Here is a 13,537-nt window from a genome sequence, read left to right as displayed (position 1 = left end):
GTATCATACATGATTTCATTTGGGAAATGCCTTGATTATACTACCTGGTCAGGGTCTACATGAGCTGAAAGGAAAGGAACAGAATAATTCTTAAATAATGGTAATGGTAATAGACCTTTTAACAGTTCCATGTAGCTTTATAAGTTTGCCTCTTTTATATGCTTAAATGTGTTTTATACACTTTCCATAATATTCAAAGCCCAAACTTCATGGTTCTGCTGGTTGCCGCCACAGTACTGTGACACAGGAGCTGTTGGCAGATAAACAGGACAGATAAAGGAAGATGAGTTAAGGTGCCTGCTTACATTAATGGAGATACTATCTTATGGTTCTTGGGGTTATAGATAATCAAAATGAACCATAATGTGTGCATAGAGAGTTTACAAGCATAAACAAACCACATCAAGGAGAAAATACACAATTTTGTTATAAGCTCAATGCAGACCGCATGTCTTGAATTTGTCCTTGAAAGTAGGTCTTGAACAAAGCAAGACTTTAAAGGCGCCATTATTGCCATTGCCAGAAGCAAGCCACCAACAGCCTCTCCATATTGACTCAGCAGCTGCTGGTAATGTTACTGCTCTTTGTAGTGTAGAGAGGCTGTGCAGAATCATACACACTTGAAAACAGCCGCAGAATCAGCTGAAGGAGAAGACTATTTTTAACACTGGGAGCACAAAACAGATAATTTATAAAAAGCATCAACAAAAAAGAACATACTTCTGGAGCGTCTTCTTCAATTTACTGCATCGCTTCATACAAGAAGTCGGCCTCTGGCTTGGCCCAGGAGAAAACTCCCAACTTAATTATAACCTATACTGGTACCTTTATTGAGTCAACATGCTATTATAACAGAGCCCATTGGAAAGGACTTGGAAAGGAAAAGCCAAGACTTTCTTCTCTGAAGGCTGGTCTGTGCTGCACATTCTCCAAACTGCCACACAACTCCTCGTCTGCTGTGCCAAATGTTTGAACCCCCATGGATGTATCATACAGCTGGGCAGATGTACACACTCTTGGCACACTCTAAGCAGACCAAATAATGTTCTTAAACGTTAATAGGACGATATAGTTGCCTGTTCTATACAGGCTGTTTATTGGTGGCCTGATTTCTCAGTTTTGTGAGGAAGTTATAAATAATCACAAGAACAGAGCATGGAAAGGAGAAGCCACAGCATTTGGTGTGCTGTGCTCTGTCTAGTCTTCTACAGCTAACTGTGAGAAAGCTACTGGAATCATAATCTCAGCTGTGTCAGTCCAAGCAAAGTATGGAACAAATAATGAGTCAATGAGAGTGTGTGTTCTCATACATATAATGTATGCTTTCAGTGATAAACTCAGCACCTGATTTTGCATTTGGCTGTAAACAAAAATACATTTTAAATGCTACAGATATATAAAAGAACAGACTATACAGACAAGCTCTGTAGGAGACCATGTTTGTCAGAAGAACATGCTGATGTTTGAGGTCATACAGTGGTACATGACCCCAAAATGTCACCTCAACTCAGCGCACCCCTACAGTGACAAACTAATTCATTTATAGTCACATTTAGGACAATTAAACATGCATGAATGGATGACAAAACATCCAGCTAATTAAAACAAAGACTATTATTGGCAGGTGATTGATTATAATACTAATAATTGTACTGATGATGACAACTGTGAGAATGATGATGAAGGACAAGGAACACAGAATACATAGCCAAACAAAAAAATCAATGCTCTCTTTCACAATGAACCGCAGTGTTCAGAATCCTTGCTGTAGTTTAATCTCAGCTTCATGAGGTTAAAAATATGGTTCTAATAATATATAATATAAAATAAAAACAAAAAAACCCCCTATAAAATAAAATCTGAAACTGGGCTAAGACAAAGCTGAATTATGATTGTAGATAGACCTGACTGCTTATTCTTAATAATTAAGCAGGCATGGACTTAATATGTGAAGCTAATGACAATCTGAGCTCAGTACGACAGACAGCAGCCAGGCACAGAGCAAGTGTGACCGGACTGAATTGGGGTTGACATTACAGTAAGCAAAAATTGACAAAGGCCTTCGAGACCAAGCAGCGCTGCCACCTGTCCCCCGAAACACGAGTGTGTCACACTCGGCTGGCCACTCATTGTTGGGCCTGTTCGTGAAACTAAGCAATGATACCCACGCAGAGGGACAACTTTAAATATCAGGACACGAGAGCATAAATGAAAAGTGTCAGCTAATGTAAATGAGAAGTACAGTTTTTCTTCTGTGTTCCTAATCTCACTCTCCCAGTCAGTCACCTTTTCTCTTTCTGGAGTAGGGGAATCATTTCCACAATAGATCCTCATTTCACTGCCAATAAAAACTCATTACAGAAACAGGGTCAGGCTGTTATTGCATCAGCAGTATTTAAAAGCTATAAATAAACTATATGTCTAGTTTATAAAGATAAAAGCAGCTTAAATAAAAAAAAAAACATTTTCCTGCTTCCTCACAAAGAATTTACAATACCCTGTGTCATCTCCTTGTATAAAAACACATGAATGAAAATGTATGGCACAGTCTCATTATATAACACTGAAGAATTAATGCAGTGAGATTTTCATTTATTCATCAAAATTCAAATCCTAGGCTAATGAGATTGCATTTCCATTCATCAGGCCTTGATGTGTCTTTTAGCCTAAGACTTGGTCTAATGAATAGCTGCCTTGTACATGAGCCGAACTATATTTGCATTTGATCAAATTGACAAGTTAATGAATCCTACAAGTCTTTAGTCATTTAATCTGGGCCTTCTACTATGTGTGGCTTTTAAACAGGTAGTTATTTTCTTGTGTTATTACCTCTATCAATTTTATCAGTCACATGATGTGCAGCAACGACTGGCAAGTAAGTGGAAGCATTAAGTGGGTGTAGTTTTAAAAAAAATACCTTTGCTGTTCCCTACAAGGTGGTGTGGAATATCTTTTTGCTGTAAACTTATTAATAAATTTCCATCTATAACAGCCGATTCAGTGAAAACCCATCTGTCCATATTTAAGCAGATGATGGCACAAAAATAATGCCCTTCTTGTGCCTTGGTTGGTTTGTTTTGCTTCCGTTTATACATCCAGCTGCAGGTTTGGATCACTGCCAGCAATCATGTAAAAAGGATTCTGACAACAGAGGGATTATTACTGCTGTTGGCTGATCTGATGTTCCTTTATAAAATCCCCACAATGGAATAAAAAAATATGGAACAGGGTAGCGAGATAGTGCTGAAGGCAGACACAACTTCAGGCATCTGATATAGCACTAACCCATTTACCCAGGATGGATATTGACAAAATCTTATGTGATCATGTATTGAATCCTCACAGCTCTCCACTAACCTATATATGTGTCTGACTGTAAGAATAGCCCCAGTGTGTCTGAATAGACTGGTTATTACATTATTTATTACACATTTATTACACATGCAAATTAAGACGGCAGAAGAAACATATTTTTTATATTTGACTCCGATGTTCTAACCAGTAGAAAATGCTTGTTTGCCCTGCTTAAATTTACTTTGTTTTTGTTTAACCTTTACAGAATGCTAACAGTTTGTTTCTTAAAGCTCAGTCACAGTGGGGGGAATTTATTGTATAGCCTCTTCCAACGGTCAAATGAGTAAGAATATGTTTCAAGATACATCTAGAAGTTTTGCTTTAACTATTGCATTTATTGCATTGCAGCTCTTTCTCGTTTATATCTTTATCATTAACTAAACCCTATTGCTTTGGGACTTGCATAAACATGGCAAGTATCAATGTACTCACATTTTATGCAAGACGTTAGAATTCCCAGGATTGACACATTTTTCATATATTTTTGAATATAGTTTTGAAAGTTGAAAAAATAATGATCTGTTTTGAATGTAAATCTATAAACTATAAAAATAGTGAAAACTGAAAATGGATAACAACGCACAAGAATTCTACTTAATGCATATAATTGCGCCTGCGAAAATGAACACAAACAGATGTAAATCCTCCAAGTAAGATAAAATGTGATTTTGGCTTTGCTGTTTTCTCATGACTACTGATCCCAAGACTGAATCAGAGTTAACCTGGTAATGCCTGTCTGCAGACAGCACTTTGCTGATGTCTAGAACTGAATCATTGAAAATACCTTCCCCTGGTCTCCTTTACTCATCTGGACCCTGCACTCACATATATAGAAAAGGGTACAATGCAATACTAAACAAATGTGTTTTTGTCTCCATCAACTTAATGCAAGTAGCTGGGTGAAGCCCAAATATGATTTGCCTCAGTACAAACACATTACACATGAACAGAGAAACACACATCACAAAGACATGAGGTCCAACTATCCAATACTAGTTTTTGGGGCAATTTATAAGAACCAACCTACCTTTTATTATCAGAGTGAGGTTTCTATAGCAGGCAGACAAGAGGTACTATTAGCCAGGTAGCTGTGAAACACACACAGACGTGTGCTTGTGTGGGCACATGCACACACCACACAGAATAATGCACACAAGCACACATACATTCCTATGTGTGTCAAGAAACCTGAGATACTAATTACAGAGCCCTCTAATGATATCATTTCCTATGCTTGCCAGACTCCTTGTTGCAAAAAAAAAGGAAGAAAGAAGCAATTTAATGGTTGTGTAATATGAAATAAGAAGAGAGAGAAGAAAGGGTCTTTTGGTATTAATGCTAGCTAACTACAACCCCACACATGGTTCTCTTTTCAGCTGAGCCCCTTGCGTGACTGGCTCTTTTCAGTTGGCAGGAGCTGCGTATGCTGAGTGCAGTTGAACAATCAAGATATGGCTGTGTTGACATTTGGTTTATCGGGGAAGCTTTTAAGATGGGAAAGACTCCATTGTTTTTATCAGTGGAGTTCAATTAGATCTAGCTCTCTGCCAAAGCTCAAGAAACCCCCCAACAGAAAAAAACTGTTTGATTTCATAAGAGGTGCATTTATTATAAACCTGCACCAGTTGCTTTCCGGTGCATGCACTTGTTGAATTTAGCCAACATGAAAAAAGTAAAAGAATAAAGAACAGATTTAAATCAATAAAGCGAAGGTTATAAATAGAATTTAAGTTTGAATGCTAATCCAATTCTTTCACATGATCTAATGGGACATCTACCGTAAATTAATTCAGTGGTCTGATTTGGCTAAAAATCAGCATGAGAATGGAGACCTGACTGAGGTCATGCATGCACTTCATCAAGTATTTATGTGACCCTTGTTTCGTTTTCCTGAAGGAGTACTTTTTAAGATAAGAGAAAGGGGAGCGCAAAAAGTGGGCGAGCAAGATAAGGGGGAGGTTGAGGGGAGTAGTACGAGAATCCAATTGAGAAAGAAGAAGAGAGGTAACACAGGGAAAATGACGGACTCTGAGTTAAAGGTACAGTTAGCTAGACTTTCCTAAACATTTTCAGTGAGTCTTCGGGGATTTGTAGCATGCCGGGCTACTGTATGACAGATTTAAGGAGATTTAAGTTAACAAAAACTCCACAACAGACACACAAACTTCTCCCCAGAATTAATGGCTATGATGGTATGACCAATTTCAAAGAGTGGCTTATGATGGTGCAATGCCAATGTGTCATTCTTTAAGATAAGCCCTGCACTACTATGCACACAGGGACAAGCATACACACATAAACTTTGGGCACACTCCTTCACTTTCTGCAGTAATGATTTTCTTTGAAAGACAGGAAGGCAAGGACTTGCAACCAGAGAGGCCCAGAGGACTGTGTCACTCAGCACCCTCCTCTACTTTGCCTCAGTTCTCCCAGCACAGGCCACTCTCAGGCTTTAGGTCCTGGGAGAACAAATGCTGTCTACTGGGTTAGGTTAAGCTCTCTTGAAAGGAAGCTGTTTCGTAATAGGCCTAAAAGTCAATATGTGAGCAGAATAGGGAAGTAGTATCTGTGCAGGGTTAGGCAAAATACTTATAGTTAGGTTTTTAAGTAGTTGTTGTGATGTTGAAAGGTCCAAACCAAAATGATTTAGCCTGGAGTAGCTCAAAAGAGGCCGGGCTGAACCACACCATCTGCTCTGATAAATATATAAATAATCAGCTGCAGTTCATCAGAGCACATAGTGATTTGGGCTCAGCACAATATGGCCTCAATGTTGCCTTCTGTCAAATCGTGAACTTTGCATTGCACATTTCAAGCTCCCAACACTGACAGGCTGTTAGAACAAGAAACTGTAAGCACAGTCAGGGCAATCTATTTGTAATAAATAAAGGTTTACTGCAGGCTTGTGTACCAACAGCTTTTGCTGTTTCTGGTCAGATCACACTCCGAGAAATATCAGAATTTTACAACTGTGATTATACAGACAGAATCATTTTAACAAGAATAGCTTGCAGTTGGTATTTCTTTAAAAACACCAATTCAGACTCTTTTTATGTGCCTAAATAGTGCTAAATGAGTTTGACATGGTTACAAGAGTAACTTTTCACTAAAACAAAAAAAAAGATATTTTATAAGCTTAAGATAATGAATATGGAACTAGAGAAAATGTAATGTTAGCTGTAATCATTGTATCCTTTAAATGCTATGCAATGGATCACATAATGTAAAGCAAATCAATATAAAACAATATATAATAAATAATAATATATACTAAGAAGCTTCCTAAAACACTGCCATTGTTCATTTCTACTTGTGTAATTATAATTGTGTGAAAATGTTAGTTTAAAAAAATACAAATTACAGTTAACAAATGATAACCAGGTAATATATTATTAACCAGTAATTATGTCTGGCAAAATACTAAAACAAACAAAACAAAAAAAACACACTGGTGAGTTGTTTCAGTCCTTGATTACGTAAGAATGAACGTAGAATGTTGTTCTACACAATATTCATGCTGTTTGGACACTTAGCACAGGATGCTGAAACTGCAGTGGAAAATTGCCTTGGTAAAACACAAAAAAAGGTTCCCCACAAAATCACTAACAGATGTACATTCACAGGCCCCCACTATGGTACCTTACATCACAATCTACCAGCATGATGCAGGTAATGGCGGACAACTGGAAAAAATTAGGTAAATGAGACTATGGCCATCCTCAGAATAGCTAACTACATAATAACTTTGACATGTGAATGTATCAGAAAAGATAATGATGGTCACTGATTATCTAGTGGAAGAATAACATTAAAAAGCTGTCTGTCTGCTATCACTGACCCACGCTTTTACTGCTCTCCAAATAATGCTGGGACAGGCCAGTCAGTAGACAGGCAGGGTCAGCCACCGGCTGCTTTCCAATAGATCTTTCTGGTCAAGCTGCAGGCCTGGTGAAAGCAAAAGTACCCACTGTTTGGCTTTTGATAGGTTCTACCCATTGATCTGCAACTGGCTCCCAGCTCTAATGAATAATGAATGGCCATACTGTCATCCCACACAGATCACATTTCACATGGCAACGGACAGCACTGGTAATTAGCCAGGACTTTGCTGGCCTGCAGCTTGCTGTGTTGAACTTGCCAGCCACTGCAGTGCAGAGAGAGAGAGGGAGAGACTGTTGAAGCAAAATTGTAAGGGCACTTTATGGTATCACATATAAGTTTATAATTAAATCCTATATATTTGTAAAGATCTTTCATTTTAGAGCTAGGGTATAGCTGTGGAATTAGTTCTTTCACAGAAATTGAGCAGATGACCAAAAAGACCAAGAAAGGCAGGAAAGCAAGAAAGTAAGAAAGAAGAAAATTACTGTATGATGTCGGGTCTGGAGGAACAATTATATGTAGGTCGCCATGCTCTATTTGACCTAGAAACTATAAAGTGTGCTTTTCTGAGTCTGTAAGAGGAAAGCTGTATGACTGGTGATTTCACTGTTGAAACAGACCATGGAAACACACATGTCATCCTGTGCATGATTTAAGTGAACTGTGTAGTGATGGGTAAAGATGAGCTCCTCCTGAGGGTTTTATAGGTAAATTTTGCCTCACCGACTAATCTTTAGTTATGACATGCAAGTAACAGTTTTTTAAAACTGCAGTCTTGTGCAACAGGCAGGGACAATCATGTCCAAGATGAAACTGTGTTTGTTCTTAGCTTAACTTAGCTCTGTTTATGTAATACTGATTCAACAGTCAAAGGAACATGTCCCAGTTTTTGCAGTACAGTATTCAACTTCACATTGTGAGATATTGAATAAATCTTTTATAGCCATATATAGCCATATTATAACTTGATTTCTTGACACAAAGTACCTAAAATAAAGTAAGTTTGTGTCTTAATATAAATAATTGGTGGCTGAAAGTAAAAGCCAGGATTCGTAAACATCAAAGGACTGCATTTTTAAAGATGCTCCAACAAGTGTAGGAGCATCTCTCACTCCTACACTTGTTCCTACACTTCTTAGACTAAGGAAGCACTCACCATAAAAAGGAACCAATGTATAAAACAATCTGCTGTCACAGAGCTGATGCTTTCATTTAGTGACATATGCTAACCCTGGGTGAACATTTTGTTTACATTTAAAGGATTTTTGTAAATAGCAACAGTGTGGTGTAGTAGTTAAGTGTAATCTCCAGTAATACCAAGTATATGGGACAACATACTGGCAGATAATTATGCTAACTTTATTCTGTAAAAGGCTTGTCACTTATGGTAGTGTAGCGAGAGTTTCTGTTTGTACTTTATTACACATCTAAATGTACTGTACAAATTTATACTGTTACATATAATTCATTAATCATATTGTTAAACACCTGAATTACAGTACAAATTTGCACAACTGTTACATGTAAGACTTTACAAACAACGGACTCTTATTGTACAGTGTTGTAATTTTTTTTTTTTTTTTTTTTTACAATCATTAATCTTAAATAAAAAAAATACTTTACCGTCATTTGATGATACCATTGTGCAGCAATAATGTTCGCCCAAATTTAGAGAGCTTGAAATGAAACAGGCTAATTCAGAACAGCATGCAGTTGTCTGAAATCTGTCCAAACCATGGCTGATAAATATATTCTCATGTGATGCAGTGGTCTGCAGTCTACCACAGGAGAACTGTCTACGAGATGCTCCTCAAAGTGTTGCATTTAGCTTAGTGTGATCATCAAAACCATGAGGAGATTTCAACCAAAACCAGCCTTTCTGCTTTGGCAGAAAATATCGTCCTGTAAGAAATTAAACCATGATAAAGCCCTTGTGCAAACAGAGTATTCCTATGAAATTACAGGATATAAAGGGAAGTAAAAAGCCACAGAAAATTGTGTGTGCTAACTTTAAATTTTTCCCCATTCTATTACACAGATTGAGCAACTTGCTAAGTGAAGACACCAACCAACTTCTTAGTCGCCAACCAAATGAGCAAGACATCAGGAAGAGAATGACAAAGGATATCAGTTATCCTGCATCTCGTGGAAATTTGGCATAAAAAAACAGGAAACTATCTTCTGTAAGCTTTTTGTTGTATAACTGTCACCGACACATTAAGAGGAAATGTGGGAGTCAAAATACTTATAAATATATACTAAATTAAATGTGAACTTGAAACCCTGAGCAAAAACAGCCATATAAACTTCTTTGTGGTTTCCAGGTATAGAGTTGTTAGGGTTGTTACAACATCTCTACAGGAGGACTAAATGCAAACCAGTTAGCAAACACGCAGCTGAATGCAGAAACAAGAAGAAATATAATATAATAATGGCAGAAACATAACGAAATATACTTATACAATCGTTTGAAATTGAAATTGTTTGTTTAAAATTGTACACATTGTGACTTAACTGTATTTTGTCTACACCTGGTCACCAGTCAGATAAAATCTGAAATATGACTTGGGTTCTCTTACGAGGGCCTCACAAATGCAGTTGGCAGGCCACATTATTGGTCATCAAATTAAAAAAACAGTGAATGGAGGTGTTATCATAGGAGTATGCGTTTAAGATTTACAAATTCCTGATTTTTATACTTTCACCCAGGCATTTACTACATAATTAATTTAATCATTTTAATAATACCTATTAAAATGTAATATCGTGAGTTTTTGGCTGCTCTTAAAACATGTTCTTTTCACTGGGCAATGTGGAGGGTGGGGGGTGTTGGTGGGATCATGTCACTATCTATAAAAGTAAGCCCGAGGAAAACACCCATCAAGTGGATGGATTTAGACCCTTTCTCTTTCTCTAATTACTAGAAATTGGTTTAACTCTACAGTCTGTGTACTGTAGGGATAGAGCCTCTTCTCCTCTTGTGAAAATCCAGAATCAAACATGTGAGTGTCTTCATTATGAATATTAAAAGTATCCAAGTTCACGCAGCAGCCTTGACTTTGTTCACATGAAAATCATGGTGAGGACAGTGGCACAGAGCTGCCCTGTGCCAGGGACAACTGGTGCTGCTGCTGCAGTAAATGTGCACCAATGGAAACTGAAGTGGAGTCGCTGTGCATTCCACCAAAGCTTTGGTCCACATATGGGCAGGGAAGTGGTTGAGAAATACTTCAGTATCCCAAGATGAAACTGGAAAAACGTCCAAAGCCAGCAGGGTGAAACGGACGTCTGAGCATAGAGTAAGTGCAATAACGACAGTGTTTTGTTACTAGCACAGCAACGTTACAGTGTGAAAACATACAATACACGTTTTATATGAGGCTTAGCACATACACTGCCCCAGTTTGTTACCCGGCGGTGCTATGAGAGTTTAACCTAATGTTAGTAGCTCTAACCAGCTGTTTGTAGGTGTTAGGGAAGTTTGGGAATGGGAGTGGCCGTGGAAGGAAACGAGCCCAGTGCATTCTGGTTGCTGTAGGTTTCTACCTTTTGAGCAAAAGGAAATACCACAGCCAGTTTTCTCTGCTCATGTAGCACCAATTTCAAAAATATTTGCATCTTTCTACTGCATAGACAGCCCAGTTTTATGAAAATACCATCTTTCCAACTGTGAAATATCCCTTTATGGGGATGACAAGCTTACGTAGAAGAGTTGGCAACATTGGCCTGAAGGTTAGGACAGCAAGCTCATGACTGGAAGGTTGCTGGTTAAGTTGGCCTTGAGCAAGGGACATAATAACCCCAACTGCTTCAGTGGAGCTGCCCAGTGGCCCACAAACAAGACTACGGTTGTACTATGCATCTCCTAGATGTGACTGTATCTAACCGTGTCATGTGTTTCTGTAAATGTGCATTTATGCTCCAAAAACCTACCCAAAGTCAATAAAGGTTACAGAAAAATAAAATAGGACGGTTAAAATATTCAGGTAATTTGCTGTGACACTGCACTGGACAATCGCTATAAAAAATGTATAGATGGCTGTAGGCTTCTCATTTCTCTCTAACCCAATCCCCAGGACAAGAGAAGGTAACCATTACCAGAAACTAATACATCAAGACAAAGATCTTGATTATGCCTAGGTTGAATCTTGGATGCCATTAACACATTCGATTGCGTACACAAACTCAAAAGGTTTACGTAGCATTCATGTTTACTTTCATTCTAGTGCAATTTATGTAGCTATTCAGTTCGATTAAGTGATACACACCATAAAAATGCTGGGTTGTGTTACAATATGTGGACCTTACTGTTCGACAAATACCATATTGACTATTTTTTCATGTGTTGATCTGTCACCTCTTATACTAAAATTAAAAAAACATTAATTGATATTTTTTTCTATAGATATTTTTCTTACGAGTGCAACTTGAGCTGAATTTGGTGTCTATTACTTGTCAATGTTCTTCTTCAAAGCTAACTGAACTTTATACAAGATACTGATCTGTGTCTGTTATGTAACACAAGGTAGAAATTAGTGGATCATGTTGTGTGAGTCAGTGAAAGGTGTTTTCTTACCTGCAACAGGTGAGTCAGCTGCGATCACTGTTACCAACACCGTCATCCCTAGAAACACGGCACGCTGGCAATGGGCATGCATAAGAGCCTTGAGCATCACCACCAAACCCACAGAGGAGACTAAACCTGCCATGGTACGGTGGCAATAAGGTCAAGGCATTTCATCCAGTTAAGAAGAGAAGATTCATTCTGTAGAGAGATCAATGTTTGGGTTATTTTTGGCTGCCTGGTTTGGTCTGCTTTAGTTTAAGGCTCCTCCTTCCATAACATGTGTTCGCAGTGAAAAATGGCTGTTGAAAACAAAAGAGCAACAGCGTGACATGCAAAACAAAGCAACCAGATTTACTGTTACTACTTGACCATCACTCCATTTAATTGGAAACAGCCACTGCTAAACTGAAGTAATTTACACAGAAGCACACACTCCTGTAATAACAGAGAGGCTCATTTGAGCAAGGGATAGATGGGTCAGTTGGAACAAGAAAATTCTTCTACACATTTTCAAAGGAAATTAGCCATTTCTATTTTTAATTTTATTGGCAGAACATTAAATACATTTTGCTTAATCCAAGCACTGGGCATTTTATAGACAATGATGCAGTTTCTGGTATTGAATTTGGATTTTAAAATTATATATTTGTTTAGGATTTGAAAAAATATATGTTGCGTTCACTTTCACCCTGTTTCGGGGGCATGGTTGACTTTATGACTTTATATTGTGAAAGAAACCTGACACATTTCATGCACATGGCCAACCAGGTCATTCATTTTAAGCTAACGTCAATAATATTAGTCAAATAAACACAAATGATGAATTATTATCCCATTAGATAAACTAAATAACCTAACTAACTCCACACAGGAGTATAAGACGTGAATAAGGTGAATAAGGCAAAAGAGGACCGCACATAGAACCAGCACAGACTTCATCCGCCGGCTGTATGGTTAGCTATCAGTCGCTCTCTCAAAGGGTCTCATGATAATACAGTGCAGTCTCTTGTCCTACATCCCGTCCCGTTACTTGCAAGTTTAACGGTCATGTGGCTCTATATAAGGCTAGACAAAGCAGGTTACATCCTTCATTTGAGTGTCACTGCAAAATGCTAAAAACGGGTTTAGCTAACATACTTAGGTAATATTTCCCAAAGCTAGCTTTGACTGCAGAGATAACACGATTTTTTCTCCTTATCCCCAGCCATTCCTGTCAGCCTGCTCATAGCTGCGCATTCAGACTTACCAAAAAAAGGGAGCTCCAACTTTATCAATTCCTTTGTCTGGGTTACGAGAAAATATCCTTGAACGAAATAAAATGTTGTCTGACGCTTCGTCATTAACCTTCATGTAACCACCTGCCTGCGTTTGAAGTTATTTCAGTGTAAACGTACTGTGCACGAACTGGGTTTCATCTGACACTCTTGGTAACATTTACCTTCTCTCGTCCTGAGGATTGGGTTAGTCCCTCCCCCTGTCTGATCTGATTAGTTTCTAATTTATCAAAACCCGCTCTCATTGGCTGCAGCTCTTTTCTGTCAAAGTGGGGTTTTAAATATTAGGTTGGTCCTCCTCGACTGGCGTCTGCGGCTTCCACGGCAACGTTTCCTCATGCGATGATGCACTTAACAAGGTATAGCCATGGATGGATGGATGTCGCTGTCAGCCTTTTTATTGGCTGAATAGAGTTTACCTTCTTATCATGCTGAAAGAAATCATACTTAGAGTTAGCAA

At 38.2% G+C, this 13,537-nt stretch overlaps 1 protein-coding gene across 9 annotated transcripts in view; it reads right to left on the bottom strand.

The window, feature by feature from the left end:
* Positions 1-13,275, bottom strand: part of si:ch211-1e14.1 (UPF0606 protein KIAA1549) — a 41,338-nt gene extending 28,063 nt beyond the window's left edge. For 5 of the 9 annotated variants that reach the window (XM_044193761.1, XM_044193765.1, XM_044193763.1 and 2 more), the window contains exons 1-2: positions 13,050-13,274; positions 11,813-12,001 (exon numbers count right to left, since the gene is read on the bottom strand). In XM_044193761.1, coding sequence (XP_044049696.1) covers positions 11,813-11,945 — 133 coding nt within the window. In that variant the 5' untranslated portion in view covers positions 11,946-12,001; positions 13,050-13,274. Of the gene's footprint in view, positions 1-44; positions 153-185; positions 251-11,812; positions 12,002-13,049 lie in introns of those variants that run through there. The other 4 variants (XM_044193770.1, XM_044193764.1, XM_044193768.1 and 1 more) reach the window with 3 other exon arrangements.
* Between the last annotated feature and the right edge of the window lie 262 nt (positions 13,276-13,537).

The sequence above is a fragment of the Siniperca chuatsi genome, linkage group LG4 (genome assembly GCF_020085105.1).
Source record: "Siniperca chuatsi isolate FFG_IHB_CAS linkage group LG4, ASM2008510v1, whole genome shotgun sequence".
Lineage (NCBI taxonomy): Eukaryota > Metazoa > Chordata > Actinopteri > Centrarchiformes > Sinipercidae > Siniperca > Siniperca chuatsi.
The sequence above is the reverse complement of the archived record's forward strand: the minus strand, read 5'-3'. Positions and strand labels throughout refer to the sequence as shown.